Here is a 20,041-nt window from a genome sequence, read left to right on the forward strand (position 1 = left end):
TAGTGTTTCCTGGGTCTTCCGCCATCAGGCGTCAGCGATCCAGGTTTTCAAGGCGATGACTTGATCGTCGGTTCATACCTTTACATCATTTTATAAAGTTGATGTGATGGCATCGTCAGATGCCTCTTTTGGCCGCAAGGTTCTGCAGGCCGCAATCTGAGGAGACTGTTGGTCTATCTCAAGGGTTTGTTGGGTTTTTCACTTAGGTCTCATCCTTTTGCTCGATGAGTCCTTGATGCTTCTGGTTGGCTCCGGTTGGGCCTTCTGGATTTTGATTTCGGTTAGCCCACCCCTCATTTGTGGTACTGCTTTGGGACGTCCCGAGTTGTTATTAATCAACGAGGACTACGTCTGTCAATGAGCGACAGAGAAAAATGGATTTTTGTAAAATCTTACCGTAAAATCCTTTTCTCTTAAGCTCATTGACAGACGTAGTACCCACCCCTCTGTTTTTTAGTTGGGTTGGGTTAAATTCTCTAAACACTGCTTTGTGACATAACTGATTTGCTGTAGCAGGAAATGAGAGGATATACCCTCTGGGACTGCCCCTAGGGTGTGGCCAGAACGTTTTCTTTCCTGTCTAGTCCTACTCCTGTAGAGGGCAGCATAACCCGAGTTGTTATTAATCAACGAGGACTACGTCTGTCAATGAGCTTAAGAGAAAAGGATTTTACAGTAAGATTTTACAAAAATCCATTTTTTTGTTTGCGCACCTCATTCTTTAACATTTTTTACTCAAACCTGTTTACAGTTCCCAGGAAGGAAGGCAAGGTATGTCCAATTCTGGACTTCAAGGCGCTAAACTGCTTTGTGCGAGTACAGACGTTCCGAAAGGAGTCCATTAGCACGGTAGTGGCGCCCCTACATCAGGGGGATTTTCTTGCTTCTATCGACATCAAGGACGCCTACCTTCATATTCCAATACGTGTCGGTCACGAGCACTTCCTTTGCTGTTCTGTGGGCGAGGAGCATTATCAGTTTGTGGTTACCCTTTGGTCTTACCTCCAGTCCTCGGGTCTTCACGAAAGTGTTGGCCCCGGTACTAGCATTTTTGCGTCAGCGAGGGGATCGCGGTACGGGGGTACCAGGACGATCATCTTCTACGAGCGGAGTCTCTGACTGCTCTGATGGACAACTTGGAGATTACTCTTCGGGAATTCGGTTGGTTTTGGAACCTTCAGAAGTCTGCTTTGGTTCCGTCACGAGACTGGACTATCTGGGTCTGATTCTGGACACGGACTCAGCCAGAGTGTTTCTTCCTTTGGAAAAACTCCAGAAATTGCAGGAGGCAATCAAGCAGGCAATCAAGCGTCTGTTGTCCAGCAGATGGTCATCCCTCCGGGCTTGCATGTGGGTGCTGGGCCTGATGATGTCTACCTTCGAGGCAGTTCTGTTTGCACAGTTCCACAAGAGATCTCTGCAAAGATAGATCCTGGGGAAATGGGACAAGAATCCTCAGTCTCTAGACAATTTGATCCTGTTGAGCCGGAGTGCGAAAGGGTCCCTGATCTGGTGGCTTCGTTTTCCGGCACTTCGACAAGGAGAATTCTTTCACCCCCTGTATTGGACGGTTGTCACCACAGATCCAGCTTGTCTGGGTGGGGAGGTGTCCTTGGCACAGATTGTGCTCAGACTGCCAATCAATGTACTGGAACTCTGAGCGATCAGACTTTGGATCATTGGACAGTTCGTCTTCAGGGGTGCCTGGTACACATTCAATCAGGCAATGCCACTGCTATGTCAATCACTAAGGGGGCACAAGAAGTGCCCTGGCGGCTCAGGAGGTGGCGGGTATTCTAAGGTGGGCAGAACGATTCGTTCCAGCCTTCCTGCTGTACACATTCCAGGGTTGGAAAATTGGCAAGCGGATTATTCCAGGCAACAGGCGTTGGACCAGGGGGAATGGTCGCTTCATCCTGAGATGTTTCATCCGCTGTACTCCCGAAGGTGGACCGTTTGCCTCAACAGGAAGGTACAGAGGATTGTGGCATGGTCTCAAAATCCTCTAGTCGATGCCACAGACACCTTAGTGGCTCCTTAAAGCCAGTATAATCTGATTTAAGCCTTTCCCCCCCTCACAAACTTCTGCAAAGACTGCTGCGCAGGATTGAGGCAGAAGGGATTCCAGTCATTCTAGTGGCTCTAGACTGGCCTCACCGGTCTTGGTATGCCGATCTGGTACGGATGGTTGCCGATGCTCCTTGGAGACTTCCTCTTAGGGAAGATCTGATGTTCCAAGGGCCAATCTTCCATCCTGCTTTATAGTCGCTGGCTTTGACAGCTTCACTGTTGAAAGCCAGGTGCTGAAGGATAGAGGTTTGTCTGAATCAGTGATTCCTACACTGATAAAGGCTAAAAAAAATCTACCTCTAGGAAGATATACCATTGTCCTTTTGAAAACGTACATTGCGTGATGTGAGTCTTTTGGGGTTCATCTCGCTCCTTTTCGGTGGCTCCGATATTGGATTTCCTCCAACGGGGAGTTGAGCAGGGCCTGGCCTTAAGTACCATTAAGGGCCAGGTTTTGGCCTTAGCGGTTTTCTTTCAACGTCCATTGGCCACACTTTCTTTGGTGCGTACCTTTATCCAGGGAGTTCGACACTTGGCTCCTCCAGTGTGGTCTCCATTGCCGCTGTGGGACCTCAATTTGGTGCTGTCTGTTCTTCAGAAACCTCCCTTTGAGAGTCTTCGGCAGGTTTCCCTGCTCATGTTATTTCAGAAGGTGGCCTTTTTGGTGGCTATTGTTTCTGCAGACAGGGTGTAGGAGCTGGCGGCGTTGTCTTGTTGTTCACCTTATCTGGTGGGTCACAGAGATCAGGTGGTTCTTCTCCCTTGTCCATTGTTCCTTCCGAAGGTTGTCTCTGATTTTCATTTGAATGAAGACATTGTTGCCTTCTATGTCCCAGCCCTAAACAGCCTAAGGAAATTGCCTTGCATTCCTTGGATGTAGTTAAGGCAATCAGGGTGTACCTGGCAGCTACAGAGTCTTTTCGGAAATCAGACTCTTTGTACTCACGGATGGACCTCGGAAAGGTTGACCACTTCTGCTGCGACCATTTCCAGATGGATCAGACAGATGGTGATTCAGGCCTATTCCATTAGGGGTCAGGTTCCTCCTTTCTCTGTTAAGGTGCACTCTACTTGGGCACTTAGTGCCTCCTGGGCCTTCCGTCATCAGGTGTCAGTGCTGCAGTTGTGTACACTTTCAAAACTTTTTATAAGGTGGATGTGTTGGCATCTGTAGAGGCTTCCTTTGGCTGCAAGATTTTGCAGGCTGCTGTTTAGAGGACCTGATCCTCTTTGAGGGTGTATTGTTTTTTTTTTTTTCAGATGAGCTCCAGTTTATGGTTGAGCCCCATGTTACCTGGTTGGCTACGGTTTAGCCTTGGGAATTTTTTTCTTGCTGTTCCCACCCCTCATGTTTGACACTGCTTTGGGATGTCCCAACTCAAGAAGATTAGGAGCTGTGTCCATCAATGAATGAAACAGAAAATTAGGTTTTTGACTTACCGTAAAATCCATTTCTCTGATGTTCATTGACGCAGCACCCACCCCTCTGTGGAGTTGGTTTTCTTCTGACACTGCTTGTAACAAAGCTGAATGCCTATAGCTGAGAGTGGGAGTATACCCCCTGGGACTGCCCCATAGGCATAGTCAAGCTTTTTCCTGCCTAGTGTCCTACTCCTGTAGGGGGCAGCATAACCCAACTGTCAAAATGATAAGGAGCTGTGTCCGTCAATGAATACCAGAGAAATGGATTTTACGGTAAGTCAAAAACCCAATTTTTGTCTCCCTTACCATAAAAAAAGAAAAAAATGGTTTTAAGGGCCCAAATGAGATGGTTAAAATGTATGATGCAACACGGAAATAAAGTTAAAAATGCATATTTATTGATAAATTCTGTTCACATAAATAGCATGCATAAACATGCTATGAAGGCATGCATACATATAATGAATTTAAAATTGAGAACACAAAATGGGTAACCGGATGGTGGATTCTCAGTCAGAAAAGATGGACATGGTCCCTGTGCATCCAACGCGTTTTGCTTGACTTCGCTTCTTCAGGGCTTAAGAGACCAGAGAACCAGCTAGTGTTTTACAGATTGTATGAAAAAATGATACAATAAATATACATGTACAGTATATTTTTTTCAGTAAATAATACATTTTTCAACGTGTTGCAATATAATATATAAAGAAAACCATATCAACATAGTAATAGGCAAATGTGTTGCATACTGACCCCCTAGAGACGTGCGGACTCACAGGACAAACAGGAATTTGATAGGTTCCACTTGTATGGCAGACGTAGACCGTGTGTCGATCTTGCAGTAATAATAATTTTTGTAGAACATATATGTGCATATAAAATAGGGGTACCTATATGTGCCGATATGGTACACGTGCTGTCTTATTAGGTAATATAGACCCCAATGCACTATTGTGTTAGATATTCATATACTGCCATAGAAAAGGGTATATAGCATCCTATTGAGGAAACAAAATTGGAAAACCATAAGAAGGTGATCTCTAAATATGGGTCACACATGCTGTGATATGGAAATAGGGCACAACCTACCTACTACTAAGGTATGCGATGGATGGGCAGGCACTTATTTGTATAGTATTCCCAAATAGATATATGTATTTTCCTGATCATATGGAGAATGAAACACCAAGGGTATTATACTCAGTAGTATCAAGCTTCCTATTTATAAGAGGACCGTCCTTGGGATATAAAAAGAGATATAGATCTATGTTATTTTAAATGTTTTGATAGCAGGTGTCCATTGCTAGAAAGCGTTGTCATGATGAGCAACTTACCGAAGTGTCTCCCTCCAAATGCATATCCTGCCTAGGTAGATGATTCTGTTTGACTCCTTATATACTAAGTGCGGGATTTGCCACCATCAGCTGGGCGTCCGTGACCCGGAAGTGTCTCCAGTGATTGCGATGATGGTGACATCACTTCCGCCGGAAGACAGCCTCATCTCCGCCGGATACCGGAAGTGGCGTGGTGACTGCCCATAGTTGAAGGCTACTAGACGTCAGGGCGGAAGTGACATAGTGATTGCCCGTAGTTGAAGACTGCTCAAAGCCAGGGTGGAAGTAATGTAGCCATTGTCTTATGCATTATAAATATAGGCAATCAATCCGTTAGGGCACAGAATTGAGGTGGTTTACACTGGGCAATTTGTCACTTACTCCCATTCCCGCATGTACATTAACTAAATATCTATAGTCAATAATTCCTGCGATACATACATAGATATATGGGATAGGGACTATTTGTGCTCGGCAAATTACTATCCACCACCGCCATCACAGCATGTATAAAACCCATATGTATATAACAAAAGATTCCTACAATCGCCATGTTTGTCCGCCACAGGGACCAGCATACAACACCTGTTTTTTTTATATTCTTTATTCTACCAATATACTCATTATATACCCTAAATTGCTGCATATTAATTATATGACAAAGGTTTATCTTGGCAAGCTATACAAGATTAAGGGGAATGAGGAAGGAATAGGGAATTGCAGCATATTAATTATATGACAAAGGTCTATCTTGGCAAGCTATACAAAATTAAGGGGAATGAGGAAGGAATAGGGAAGAGAGGGAGGGGAAGAGCGGCCGGTAATAACCATACCTATGGGGTGGAAATTAAGGGGGGGGGAGAGCGTAGTGGCGGCCAGAGGGGCCCACCCAATGAGGCTGTCTCCGCAGATATCAAGCAATGAGATATAGTGAGAATAAGGAGATAATTGGAGGGACAGATAGAAAGAAAAGATTTAAAAGTGTTGAACAGCATCCCCAATACAGTTGGAGGCTCCTTATAAGGGTATGGTTGTAAAACAACAAAAATATGGAATTAGGAGGGACAACGACACTTCGATAAAGAAGGGGAATTTATTTGGCTCATACCATATGAAATATTAGATGCCATGGTAAACTCCAAATTCATATAGAAAAAGTATAGCCAGACATTACCCCTGAATTTCCTAATAAAAAGTTTGTCTCATATATGAATACCTATGGGGTGGAAATTAAGGGGGGGGGGGGGTAAAGAGCGTAGTGGCGGCCAGAGGGGCCCTATCCCATATATCTATGTATGTATCGCAGGAATTGACTATAGATATTTAGTTAATATACATGCGGGAAAGGTAGTAAGTGACAAATTGCCCAGTATAAACCACCTCAATTCTGTGCCCTAACGGATTGATTGCCTATATTTATAATGCATAAGACAATGGCTACATTACTTCCGCCCTGGCTACGGGCAATCACTATGTCACTTCCGCCCTGACTTCTAGTAGCCTCCAACTATGGACAGTCACCACTCCACTTCCGGTATCCGGCGGAGATGACACTGTCTTCCGGCTGAAGTGATGTCACCTTCATCGCAATCACTGGAGACACTTCCGGGTCACGGACGCCCAGCTGATGGCGGCAAATCCCGCACTTAGTATATAAGGAGTCAAACAGAATCATCTACCTAGGCAGGATATGCATTTGGAGGGAGAAACTTGGGTAAGTTGTTCATTATGACAACGCTTTCTAGCAATGGACACCTGCTATCAAAACATTTAAAATAACATAGATGTATATCTCTTTTTATATCCAAAGGACGGTCCTCTTATAAATAGGAAGCTTGATACTACTGAGTAGAATACCCTTGGTGTTTCCTTCTCCATATGATCAGGAAAATACATATATCTATTTGGGAATACTATACAAATAAGTGCCTGCCCATCCATCGCATACCTTAGTAGTAGGTAGGTTGCGCTCCATTTCCATATCACAGCATGTGTGACCCATATTTAGAGATCACCTTCTTATGGTTTTCCAATTTTGTTTCCTCAATAGGATGTTATATACCCTTTTCTATGGCAGTATATGAATATCTAACACAATAGTGCATTGGGGTCTATATTACCTAATAAGACCGACCGCACGTGTATCATATAGGCACCCCTATATGCACATATATGTTCTACAAAAATTATTATTACTGCAAGATCGACACACGGTCTACGTCTGCCATACAAGTTGAGCCTATCAAATTTCTGTTTGTCCTGTGAGTCCGCACGTCTCTAGGGGGTCAGTATGCAACACATTTGCCTATTACTATGTTGATATGGTTTTCTTTATATATTATATTGCAACACGTTGAAAAATGTATTATGCAATGAAAACGATATACTGTACATGTATATTTATTGTATCACTTTTTCATACAATCTGTAGAACACTAGCTGGTTCTCTGGTCTCTTAAGCCCTGAAGAAGCGAAGTCAAGCAAAACGCGTTGGATGCACAGGGACCATGTCCATCTTTTCTGACTGAGACCCCACCATCCGGTTACCCATTTTTTGTTCTCAATTTTAAATTCATTATATGTAGAAGTTATATGTATGCATGTCTTCATAGCATGTTTATGCATGCTTTTTATGTGAACAGAATTTTTCAATAAATATGTATTTTTAACTTTATTTCCGTGAAGCATCATTTATTTTGACCATCTCATTTGGGCCCTTCAAACCCCATCTTTTTTCTTTTTTTATGGTTTTGTACTACATAGAGGTGTGGCCTATTCTTTGCGGCAACAATTTTTCTTCTTTTGTCTCCCTTAGCTTCTCATTCCAGCTTTGATGCTGTTGTTAAAAGCATTATAAACCTTCCTACCTGCATCTTGTGTTTTCGCCTGCATAAGATGTGCATTGATCATGTAGTTCCGCAGTGTCATTTGCTGCCATGTACACACAGCATATATTTGAATTATTCACATTCTTGTGTTAGAAGTTTTTCAAATATAAGGCATGGTATGTAGAACCCTATGGAGGTTAATGTTAATGCATAACCTTTGTGTTCTGAGAACTGAAATTTCCTGTAGAGAAACTATGTATCCCAAAATTCCTGGGTCTCAAAGGCTAGTGCTCTGAAGGTGAGAGCTAAACAATAATACAATTCAAAACTGACATAAACAGGTAGAGCAATTAACATGAGCTTGCCCTGCCATGACACTGAAAACTGCAGCCACACTATGAAAGCCCATCATTGCATGGTAGGCAAACAAATAGCATAGGGTGGGGGTCAACAACCTGTTGATCGTGATCTACCAGTAGATCACGGACAGGTAAGTGGTAGAGCATGTTCTGGGCTTGCTGACCTGCCATTCCAGAGCATCCGAATGCAATACAGAGGACTACTTGTAAAGTTGTAGTAGTGAGCAAGCACTACATAAGCCATTGTCTCCTCTATAGTGCTGGCTCCTGTCCTATGCAGAGTGATACCAACTGCACTCCACCTCTTATCCCAGCAGTCTACAGAATGGTGCCAGCAGCAGGAAAGAAAATATCTTCAGATTATTGTGAAGCAATACACTGGACATAGAGTATAGGGCTGCTTTGACACTGATGTTTTGCGTTTTTTTCACATTGCGGGAGCAGTGTAGTGTACCTGCAGCTTTCCAGTGGGTTTGCTGCGCTTAACAATAGATGTCTATTATAACCTGCAGGTTTGGTGCACTTTGTGAATGCAGAAGTTTTGGTGCACTTTCAGAAAGTGTATCACACCTGCAGAACACAATAGAAGTCTATGGCAAAACGCAGCTAACCCAGGAAAGTTGCAGATGCGATACGCTGCAACCGCGGTGCAGGTAAATCGAAGCACATCAGTGTGAAAGCAGCCTTATAGGGGGCTTACTACAGAAAAGTAAGGGTTCATTTATAATTTCAGTTTGGGGGGTGGTAAAACCCCCAGTTGAGACATGTTTTTATCACCCCCGTCCCAACTGCACCCCCTTTAGCTGCAGTGGCCAGGAGTGTACACATGTTGCAGCAGGAGTTGTACGCCTTGGCATGGTTGGTGGGTGTAGCTCCTGCCAAGTGTGACCCACTCAAGTGAATGAGGCTGCTCTGCAAGTGCCCTACAACATTGTGCAGTACAGCAAACAATGGGTTAAAACAGGCAGCCTTGTGTTGCTTTCTCACCACCTGCCTTACCCCCTTGGACCCCGCAGTTGCGCCATTTACTTAAATAGGTCGCGATTGGCAGGCAGTAGCACCCACCAAAAGCAATACTGGGCTTAATTCCTGCTGCTATGTGTACACCTTTGATTGCTGCCTCAGTAGGGAGTAAGGATTGGGGGGTAGTAAAACCGCAGATTAACCACAGGGTTTTATCGCCCCCAACTTTACGTATAACCGAGCCCTTAGGGTGCCAAATGTAACGAAGGGCTCATTCACAAGTGCAGCAGGTACTGCTGCGCCTCTAAAAAGTGATGAGGTTTAAATCCAGTGTGAGGAGGCGACACTAGGCCCGATGATCTTCGACTTCTCCAAGTTGTTTGGGTAGATCTCCACCTCTTTAAGGTTGCCTACCCCTGGCAAAGGAACTATAAGTGCACTAATACCCTGTTAAAAACAACAAAAACATTTAAAAGTGTACAGCGCCTTTAAGATTGGTTATACTGAAAATCCTTAGTAGCTCAAACTTTGTTGAAGCAATAGGATTTACCAGTAGAACCCTTTCTTCTTCTGTTCCAGGAAATGCTGATTTAATTTCCCTTAAGTTATTCTGAAATTACCTTAATATGATTTTTCAGTGAGTAGTGTAGGAAGTGAAGAAATAAAAAACAGGCTGAACAGTTTGTAGTCATCATAGCTGCTTACTGAATTATGTCTGTTTTCAAAAATCATGTCAGTAGAAGCTGCTATGCACTTTCTGGAATAAATTCACATGAAAATGTTGGTTTACAGGTGCGCTCTTGTGAGGAATCCTTATATGGGGATACAAGAATCTTGCTGGGTTTTCTTTCCAATCCAAAACGATTCAATGTTGCAACAACTCGACCAAAAGCTCTGCTAATTGTGCTCGGAAATCCTCATATCCTTGTTAAGGTATGTTCTTGCCACCATCTCCATTCAATTCTGTAATCACTCATGGAAAAAAGGTAAAAATAAATAAATGCATGTGTATTATTATAATGTGCCTCACATTTTCCATTTGTCACTGTGTTTCTAATGAATTTCACCTGTAGGACTGAAGCTGTGCTCATAATTACTAGCCTAAAGAAATGGGTATTCCAATCTCATTCTGCATTACCACATAAACATTAAAGGGGTTGTGAAGGGAGTAATGAGGCGCTAACACACAGGTGCAATCAATCATAAATCATGAAAAACACAACCTCAATAAAATATAAAATCACCAAAAAGTGCATAAATAATTTGTGCAAATGGGCAAAACGAACGATTTAAATAAAGGTGATAGTACAAACTTGTAAACTTAAACCAGATGGTGGACAAAAATAAAGTGCAAGTGCTATATCCTTCTTAGGTAAACTATAGGTGTGTTGTAAATGAGTGCACTAAAACTGATAAATAATATAGGGGGGTTGCTTCATGCAACAAAACATAAAAGAAACCTACTCCAATGAAGGAATGTGGGTGTATATCAAATAAATGTGAATGCGTAGTAAAAACAAATGATATAAAAAAAAAAAACAGTGGCACACCATCTAAAATATGGTAATTAGTAAAATAAAAAATTAAAACAAAAAACTAATTCCAAAACGGGTGATATCTTGCATGATTCCTTAAAGTGCTTCTTCTCTCAATGGGGTGCCAAAGTGACGTGGGGGGTATCTGATCCTTCACCCAGTGAGTTGAGGTCACTTACCAGATGCACCCAGGCCTCAAAGGACCTATAGTGCAGGTAGAAACCCAGATCTTTTCAGCGACACCCTCCTCCTTGGTGAAAAAACAGGGGTGGGGTTCTCCTAACTAGATGGCTCAAAAAGGCTCCTAGGTGGATGGCACAGTTCCATTTGGCTCAAGAAATACAGAGAGAGGAACTCATGGTGCAGTTTTTTTTTTTATTAAATCAAATAATAAAAAGCAAGAAAGCAATTCACATTTCATGGTGCCTCTCAGGCACTTGGAAACAGGCAGTGTACACAAAGACTGGAACCACTGCGGACCGTTCCCTACTTCCGCGTTCCACGCTACTGTTTACTGCAAACCGAAAATGACGTGTGCCGTGCTGGACCTCAATGCATTTCGCTACTCAAGTGTCATCAGGAAGTGTTCAGCACGGGGTCACATTAAACAAACTGATGCACTTAAAACCGTCAAATGGGCACTAGATGAAAAAGGTAATTTACCCCCATCCAAAGAGATTTTATTCTTGAAGGCCTTGAAATGGCCAAGGGAAATAATTCTTTCTGGCACAATAATGAATTTTTTTTAACCAAATCAACGAAGTAGCTATGGGGGCAAAGTACGCACCTAGTGTAGCGAAATTTTTTCGTTAAAAATGGGAGGCAGAGCAGATCTACAGGACACACATTCCCCAATTAAAATACTATAGACGATACATTGATGATGTGTTGGTTGTCTGGTAATGAAAAAGATCTATCCACCTTCCTGAAGTACCCTAATGACAACATCTACAACATAAAATTGACAGGTTATTGGAGCACTGAAAACATTCAATTTTTGGATTTGGAAATTTTCAAAAAAGGCACACACCTCACCAAAATGTTTTTTAAAATGGTCGATAGTAACGGCTATATCTCAACTAAAAGCTGCCATCACCCTACCTGGACCAAAGCCATCCCGAATGAGCAATTTACAAGGATCAGAAGAATATTATAGAGAAAAAAAAAAATAGCTATTGCTATCAGGAATGGACTTTCTCGGCACAGCAATCAACAACAGTGTTATAAAAAATATATAATTTTATTGAAAATCCATTAAAAAATGTACATATAACAGAAATTGATACAAAAAAAATTATAATAAGTATTGGTTCAATTAAAAACAGATCATAACATCAGATATACGGTATCATAAATGACCCTCAATCACCGATAAGTTAAGATGGTGACACGGCGCAAGAAGTTGTAGCCGTGACACTTGTATGTAGCAATATGAAGCAGAGAAGCGAGTGTGTTCGGGAGACTGCTGAGGAACACACTCGCTTCTCTGCTTCATATTGCTACATACAAGTGTCACGGCTGCAACTTCTTGCACCGTGACCATTTTTATGGTGGAACAGCGAAACGATTGATATATACCCAAATGGCCAGACACTACCTAATATTTTGAGCAGTGCGGGGCTGGTTGTATCACATAGCTGACAGAACAGGATAGGTGTATGCTACACACCATCATTGTTTGTCGCTTTGTCGATATAAATCGACAATTGATTTATATCTCTAACACCGGACATACACCTGTACCCACTACAATCTTGGATTAAGTATCAGGTGTATACAAAATCACCATCTTAACTTATCGGTGATTGAGGGTCATTTATGATATCGTATATCTGATGTTATGATCTGTTTTTAATTGAACCAATACTTATTATAATTTTTTTTGTATTAATTTCTGTTATATGTACATTTTTTAATGGATTTTCAATAAAATTATATATTTTTTATAACACTAGTGTTGATTGCTGTGCCGAGAAAGTCCATTCCTGATAGCAATAGCTATTTTTTTTTTTCTCTATAATTGACTAAACCGGACGTGGCACATATATCTACGAGTGTCCACATAGGCCATCTTATGGAGACACTCTCTCATTATAATTAAGGATCAGAAGAAACTGCGACAATCATGAAGACTACCTCATACAAACTGATTTGCTTATACAAAGATTCTCAGAAAAAGGATATAAAAAAGGTGAACTCATTAAAACGAGAAATAAAATAGGACTTTTAAATAGGCTTATTCTTTTTGTCTTTCAGTAGAGTTTCCCTAAGTAAGAATACATTTTCATTTTCTTTACAGGATATAACACCCACTATAAAAGTATTAAAAAGTGCATCAAAAAATACTGGCCTATTCTATTAAGGGACCATACATTGAGAAGCGTTTTACCTGAGAAACCTATTTTTATATATTAGCGAGCACCAGGCCTAAGGAACAGAATAGCCAAGAATGTGCATAAGCCCCCAAAACTGAAAACATTTCTCCATAGAGATGGTTTCTTTAAATGTGGTAGATGCATGTAGGGTTACGCAGAAAACAGAGAAGAAAACTACTTCCAAATATGTCACCTACCTGCTCATGTGTCCATGTGGTTTGAAATATGTCGGTAGAACCACTAGATGCCTATACAAGAGGATAAATGAACAGCTATATAAAATAAAAACTGGGATTAAAAACTATAGCTTGTCCAAACATTTTAGAGATAAACACAACAGGGATCCATCAAATTTACGTTTTTGGGGCATAGACAAAATAAAGCCCTATTGGAGGGGTAGTGATATGAGAAAAAGAGTTTTGCAAAACGAAACATTTTGGATTTACCACCTTAACACTTTGCACCCCCTTGGTTTAAACATCGACATATATCTTAATTGTTTTATCCATGATTTTTAACTTTTCTTTCCATATTGTAAGACCATCATTGTTTATATGTCTATTGTATACACATTAGATTATGGTATACAATTCCCCCCATTTGGTATACCATATCTTGACCTGTTTTTTTATTAATTTTTTCTAAAATTTTTCTTGAACTTCATAATCTACTGACAATTGCTTTTTATTTATACCCATATTTGAATCCCCCAACACACTCTCGGTCTATTAGTATTTATTCCATGTGGTTGTTATATCTTTTTCTTTTTTTTAATTGTTAAAACTCCATGTGGATGTAACCAATTTTAATATCCTCTTATTTGATATATATAATTTATATATATCATTTGTCATTTCAATATTACTACTATTTTTCTTATTACATTTTTATATTTATATTTTTTCTCAACACCATTTCGGTATATATCCACTAGAGGGGGCTTTTTTACCTCCCTTCTTTACCATTTGTTTTTAGATATACAGCGTCCCCCCAAGCTTTTGGCACACATATATTTTTATATATATATATTTATTTTATTTTTTAATATATATATTTTTTTACCTTTTTTTATATTTATCCAACATAGTGTCATGTGGTCATTTTACTACCTGTATTGTTGTGTTTAATGGCTGCAGTGCATTTAGTCCACGCAACTGACTTACCATAAACTGGCTCAAATTCTAAAAAAAAATGTTTTACTCTGCTGCTACCTCATATACTGGGATTTTACTTTATGGCATAAATGTTCGTTTTTAAGTAATATATGACTGTTAGCATAAAAGGCAATCACGCTCTCGGCCCCTACTGTATGGGCAATATAGCCTTTACCACCATGTTGGTTGTGGGCAGTTTCCAGGCGGGACTGGAATTAGCATAATGACTCACGGAGAACACAGCCAATGAGAGCGTTGAAAGGCCTTTATCCACCAATGTGACCCCCTGCTGAACACTTCCTGATGATGCTTGAGTAGCAAAATGCATTGAGGTTCAGCACGGCACACGTCCCTTCCGGTTTGCGGTAAACAGTAACGCGGAAGTAGGGAACAGTCCGCAGCTGTTCCCAGTCTTTGTGTACACTGCCTGTGTACACTGCCTGTTGCCAAGTGCCTGAGAGGCACCATGAAATGTTGCTTTCTTGCTTTTTATTTGATTTAATAAAAAATACTGCACCATGAGTTCCTCTCACTGTATTTCTTGAGCCACCTGGAACTGAGCCATCCACCTAGGAGCCTTTTTGAGCCATCCAGTTAGGAGAACCCCACCAAAGATCTGGTTTTCTACCTGCACTATAGGTCCGTTGAGGCCTAGGTGCATCTGGTAAGTGACCTCAACTCACTGGGTGAAGGACCAGATACCCCCCACGTCACTTTGGCACCCCACTGAGAGAAGAAGCACTTTACGGAATCACGCAAGGTATCACTCGTTATGGAATTTTTCACTATGGACTTTGTTTTTTGTTTTAATTTTTTATTTTTCTAATTACCTTATTTTAGATGGTGTGCCACTTTGGTTTTTTACATCATTTGTGTTTACTACGCATTCACAATTATTTGATATACACCCACATTTCTTTATTGGAGTAGGTTTCTTTTATGTTTTGTTGCATGAAGCAACCCCCCTATATTATTTATCAGTTTTTGTGCACTCATTTACAACACACCTAAAGTTTACCTAAGAAGGATATAGCACTTGCACTTTATTTTTGTCCACCATCTGGTTTAAGTTTACAAGTTTGCACTATCACCTTTATTTAAATCGTTTGTTTTGCCCATTTGCACAATTATTTATGCACTTTTTGGTGATTTTATATTTGAGGTTGTGTTTTTCATGATTTATGATTGATTGCACCTGTGTGTTGCTTCATGTCTTTTTAAGTCCAGCTCATTAAAATTGAGAGCAGCTTCACACCTTTTTCTGTTCAACCATAAGGGAGGCGCCAATACTCTTTACATTGATTCCCATTAAAGGGGTTGTAAAGTCAGAAGGGTTTTTTTTTTTTTTTATCTTAATGCATTCTATGCATTAGGATAAAAGCAGCCCCCCTCAGCTCCCCCCCCCCCAAATACTTGAGCTCCATATCAATCCAGCGATGTTGCAGGAGTGTCTCTCCCTCCTTATTGGCTGTGATGGCAGAGTGGCACCATTGGCTCCCACTGCTGTCAATCCAATTCAGTGAGCCAATGATGAGAGAGGAGGAGCGAGCCCCAGCTCTGTGTCTAAATGGACACGGGGAGCTACGGCTTGGCTCAGGTGCCCTCATAGGAAGTTGCTTGCTGTGGGGACACAACAGGAGGGAGGGGCCAGGAGCACCGAAGAGGGACCTGAGATGAGGAGGATCGGGGCTGCTCTGTGCAAAACCACTGCACAAAGCAGGTAAGCATGACATGTTATTTTTAAAATTAAAAAAAAAAGAGAGACTTTACAATTTCTTTTAACGTATAATATTTTCCACATCACCATGTAGCATTGCAATAATGCAACCTGTTCATTTTGAATAGACCAAAAAAAAAGTACCTGCATCGCAATTTTTTAAGGCAGTGCACAACCAAGAATGGCATGTGCGTCACAGTGCACTGCACTGCTAGTTACTCTACCTGCAGTTTGGGGATGCAATTCTAAGTGCATGACAGTGAAATATACCCCCAAAAGTGTTGTATGTTAATGCAAGTTGCAGCAGTTTATAGGTGCAAAGCCAGCCAAAGTTCTAGAATCGTTTAACTAGAAGAAAAATCACCATAAAAAATGTAAATCATAAAATATGACGTGCAGAGGTTTAGACACCATTTCAGTCTTATACTTGTACATTTCATGTCGCTAGCTAATGTTTCTCTGTCGCTCATTGACAGACGTAGTCCTCGGTGATTCAACACCCTCGGGTTATGCTGCCCTCCACAGGAGTAGGACTAGACAGGAAAGAAAATACTCTGGCCACACCCTAGGGGCAGTCCCCGAGGGTATATCCTCTCTCTCTCTCTGCTACAGCAAATCAGTTTTTTTCTGTCTAGTCAGGAGTAAGGACCTAGATACCTTGCTGGGATCTTCGGTCCTGGCAGGATTTTTTTCTTAGAAAGATTTTTTTTTTTTTAGACAGCTTTTTTCTCCAGTGTTCCTGTGAGATCTTCAAGCAAGAAAGCTGAACTGGGCGACGGGCTGGATGTTGAGATCCAGTGGTCACCCTAGTTCAGCCTGCGAGCGCGTGCAGGCCATAGCTCCGCGCTGGGTCGTCCGCGACATAGTTCCACTGGACGGGGACTGACCCTGCGAGTTAAACGTCTCGCTGAAACGCCAAAGACCATGAGTCACGGCATCCGTATTGGTCGACAGCCCTCCCACCCCGGTGGAGAGGGGTACTGTCAGGAGTTGGCGCCCGCTATGTTCCCCCCTTTCCCCTGACGGGTCTTGTGGTGAACGCGGGCCCCTCTCTGTATGGTAAGGATGGGTTCCCCTCTATCCTATAACATGGCACAGATTCTCCTATTTGAGTGTGATTTTTGTGTACAAAAAGCCAGGAGGCTTGGTTTGGGAGCTGACAATCTAATTGCAAGTATGTTTAAATGATTGTAATCAGTGGCAGTACTAGAATCTTACTGTGATAGATATGGTATCCTACCTGTCAGAAGCCACAGGACATGTATACTGCTTTCCAGGTCATTCCTCCAGCAAAAGCATGCCTCCCGACGGCCACGCGGTCCGCCAGGGTCCGGTACCGCCGGCCACGCGGATCACCATGTAGAGAGAGGTTTATTGATGCCGAGATACTCTGCAGTCACGCCGCTATCCTGTAAAAGGCCGCCGCCATTGTTTGGTAGATCGCACGAGGCCGCCATTTTGGCGTAGCCTCGTGTCTCCAGCATGGGGGCGGCCATGTTTGAGGTGACTCAAACACCTCGTGGAGCTAGGGGAGGCGCCGGAAGGCGTACAGAGGGGCGGAGCCGCCTCCTTTCTTCCCGGGCAGCCAGCCAAGAGACTTCCTGTCTGTTCTAGACAGTGCTGAGACAAGTTGCAGTAAACTCTGAGCATCAAGTGGTGAGCCTAGGGGTCTATCTCTCTCTCTCTCGCTCGATAGGGGTCCCTAAGCAGGTAACATTGAGGGGCTTTGTGGCGCTGGGGGTCTGGGGAAAAAAAAAATGTTTATTTTTTTTTTTTGGATTGATTGTTTTCCGGGTAGTAACTGGAATTATCATGGACCCTGCCACACAGGTAACCCCACCTGTTTCCCTCGAGGGGGCTGCGGGACCCGCCGGTGCACAGAGTATAGATGCATTTACAGCAGTTTTGGAGTCTTTGGTGACTCGGGTGGAGACGGCCTGTCAGGAACGGGGGTCAAGAAAGCGACCCCCGCCTACCCCTATATCATCTGACACTTCAGACTAAGATTCTGAGATGGTCATTGCAGCTGCAGGTCCCTCTGCAAGGGCTGTTGTCTCAGGTAAAGTTCCTTCAGACAGTGAGGAGGACGTTCATGCTTCTGCCATAATTCGGGAAGAAGCATTGGTGGACGCACTAGTTGTGGCGGTTCGGGAAACCTTAAGACTTGAGGTTTTACCGGCAGAGGCAACTGAAACAGAGATTCCCTTTGGTACTAACAAACCCACCAAAACGGTGAAGGTTTTTCCTGTACCCAAGTGTTTTGGTAATAAAATTAAAGAAGAATGGGAGCATTCTAAACGTACCTTTACTATTTCCAAGCGTATTGCTAGACGCTATCCGTTTGAGGAATCCCTCATTAAGAAATGGACGGTACCACCAGTGGTGGATCCACCTATTTCCAGACTGAATAAAGCCACGGTTATTCCAGTGGAGGACACTTCGTCCTTTAAGGACCCGGTGGATCGGAAAGGTAGAAGCGGAGTCCCGCACTATCTTTTCCCTGATAGGGTCAGCCTTTAGACCAGTAATTGTCATTGGTCTAGTTTCCTAGACACTAACGGAATGGGCGAGATTGGTGCGCCAGGACCTGAAGGGGAAAGATATCCCCCAGGGAACATCTGAATTGATGGAACAGATCATAAAAGGACTACAGTTCGTCTGTGACGCAGCCTTGGATGCTACCCCCCTATTAGGGCATGCATCTATGTCAGCGGTAATCCTCAGACGTGTGCTGTGGTTAAAATGCTGGTCAGCAGACCTAGGTTCCAAAAAGACCTTGACGAATCTCCCCTTTCAGGGGAATCGCCTATTTGGGGCCACCCTAGATGAGATCATTAAGGATGCCACTGGGGGCACTTTCTTGCCACAGGCTGCTAAAGCTAAAGGACCTCGTAACAAGCGGGGACCTTTCTTTACCGCCCATAAAGGGTTTGTGCGCCCGACTGCTGCAAGCGGGAAGGGCAAGGCTCCTCCAGGAGGGTTCAAGAAGGGCTGGTCGGACAAACAAAAGACCGACTCAGCCAAACCTGAAGCAAAGGATTACACAGCCTGAAGGTGCGCCCCCACCCGGCTTGAGGGTGGGGGGACGTTTTCACCGGTATTCAGGGCATTAGATCGAGCATCGACCACTGCTACCGGTGCGATTCTTCCCTTCCAACATTTAAGTACTACAGGGAGCGGTAGTTATCGTTCCCTGAACAGATCTTTTTCTTTACCTTTTCCAAAGATTAGTCTCAGTTCCCCACAAGAATCGGATCCGGTTGAACAGACAGACAGAGAAGCCTCTAGCCGGGTGACTTCGGTCCCTGAGATTCAACCAGGAGAGATCACCGTTCCTGATAGGAATCAGGTGTCTGATAAATGTGTGGGAACGGAGAACGATCAGACTTTGTCGGATGGTCGGGGCCAGATAGCTCTAGGGCCGCCTGGTTCAGATCCAGTCAGTGCCAGTGGTCCTAGAAATTCTAGGCTGGCCTCGTCAAGCCGATCTACCCGACTTGGACATGCGAGTCGCGGACGTTCCTTGGGAACTTCGTCTCAGGGAGTGTCTGCGGTCTCAAGGACCAATCTTCCATCGTGCTTTACAGTCGCTGGTTTTAATGGCCTGGCCATTGAGACCCAGGTACTGAAGGACAGAGGGTTGTCAGCTTCAGTTATTCCTACCCTTATTAAAGCAAGGAAAGCGACTTCCAGCAAGGTCTATTATCGCACATGGAAGACTTATATCGCGTGGTGCCAATCTTTAGGGATTCCTCCACGTACTGTGGCAGGGCACATGGATCCGTGGTCGACGGAAGATACGTGTCACCGAGGTTCCTGGCCTCGGTGAGATAAGAGCCGGTAGTTCTGTGTCAGCAGCAGCTAGTGCTGTTTGACATTTTTCTATTTTAGTGTGGCTGCAAAGCCTAATCCGGGCCGGCTCTTATTGGGAGCAGTTAAGGTATGGGTGGGTGGCTGCTCCCCACGCTCCAGGCCAGGTCTTGCCTGGGGTTTATAAGGCAGACAGCCTAACAGGTGATTGAGAATGATCTCCATACACCAGAAGGCTGTGGAAGTCAGTGCTGAGGCTGGAAAAGTTACAAGCAGGTGAACTGATCCTTTGCTGTGTGTGAACAGCACCAAAGATACACAGGTGAATGGACTTGTTGCTGTGTTTAAAACCTGCCTTAAAAGACTGTTGTTTTCCTTTTTGTTGGGTGTGAGTTCAACACCAAGAAAGACTGTTACTTTTGTGTTCCTGAAGTGTAAATAAACACTCCTGATTTACTTGAAGAACCATATGTT

General features: G+C 43.0%; 1 protein-coding gene across 1 annotated transcript in view; it reads left to right on the forward strand.

Annotated features, from left to right (window-relative positions):
* MOV10L1 (Mov10 like RNA helicase 1) overlaps positions 1 to 20,041 on the forward strand; it is a gene marked incomplete at its 3' end in the record, with an annotated part of 461,653 nt that overhangs the window by 436,086 nt on the left and 5,526 nt on the right. Inside the window, exon 24 of the mRNA XM_082256834.1 lies at positions 9,769 to 9,909. Within this exon, the coding sequence (XP_082112960.1) occupies positions 9,769 to 9,909 (141 nt within the window). The remainder of the gene's footprint in view (positions 1 to 9,768; positions 9,910 to 20,041) is intronic.

The sequence above is a fragment of the Pelophylax lessonae genome (assembly GCF_965119305.1).
Source record: "Pelophylax lessonae genome assembly, chromosome: 4".
Taxonomy (NCBI): domain Eukaryota; kingdom Metazoa; phylum Chordata; class Amphibia; order Anura; family Ranidae; genus Pelophylax; species Pelophylax lessonae.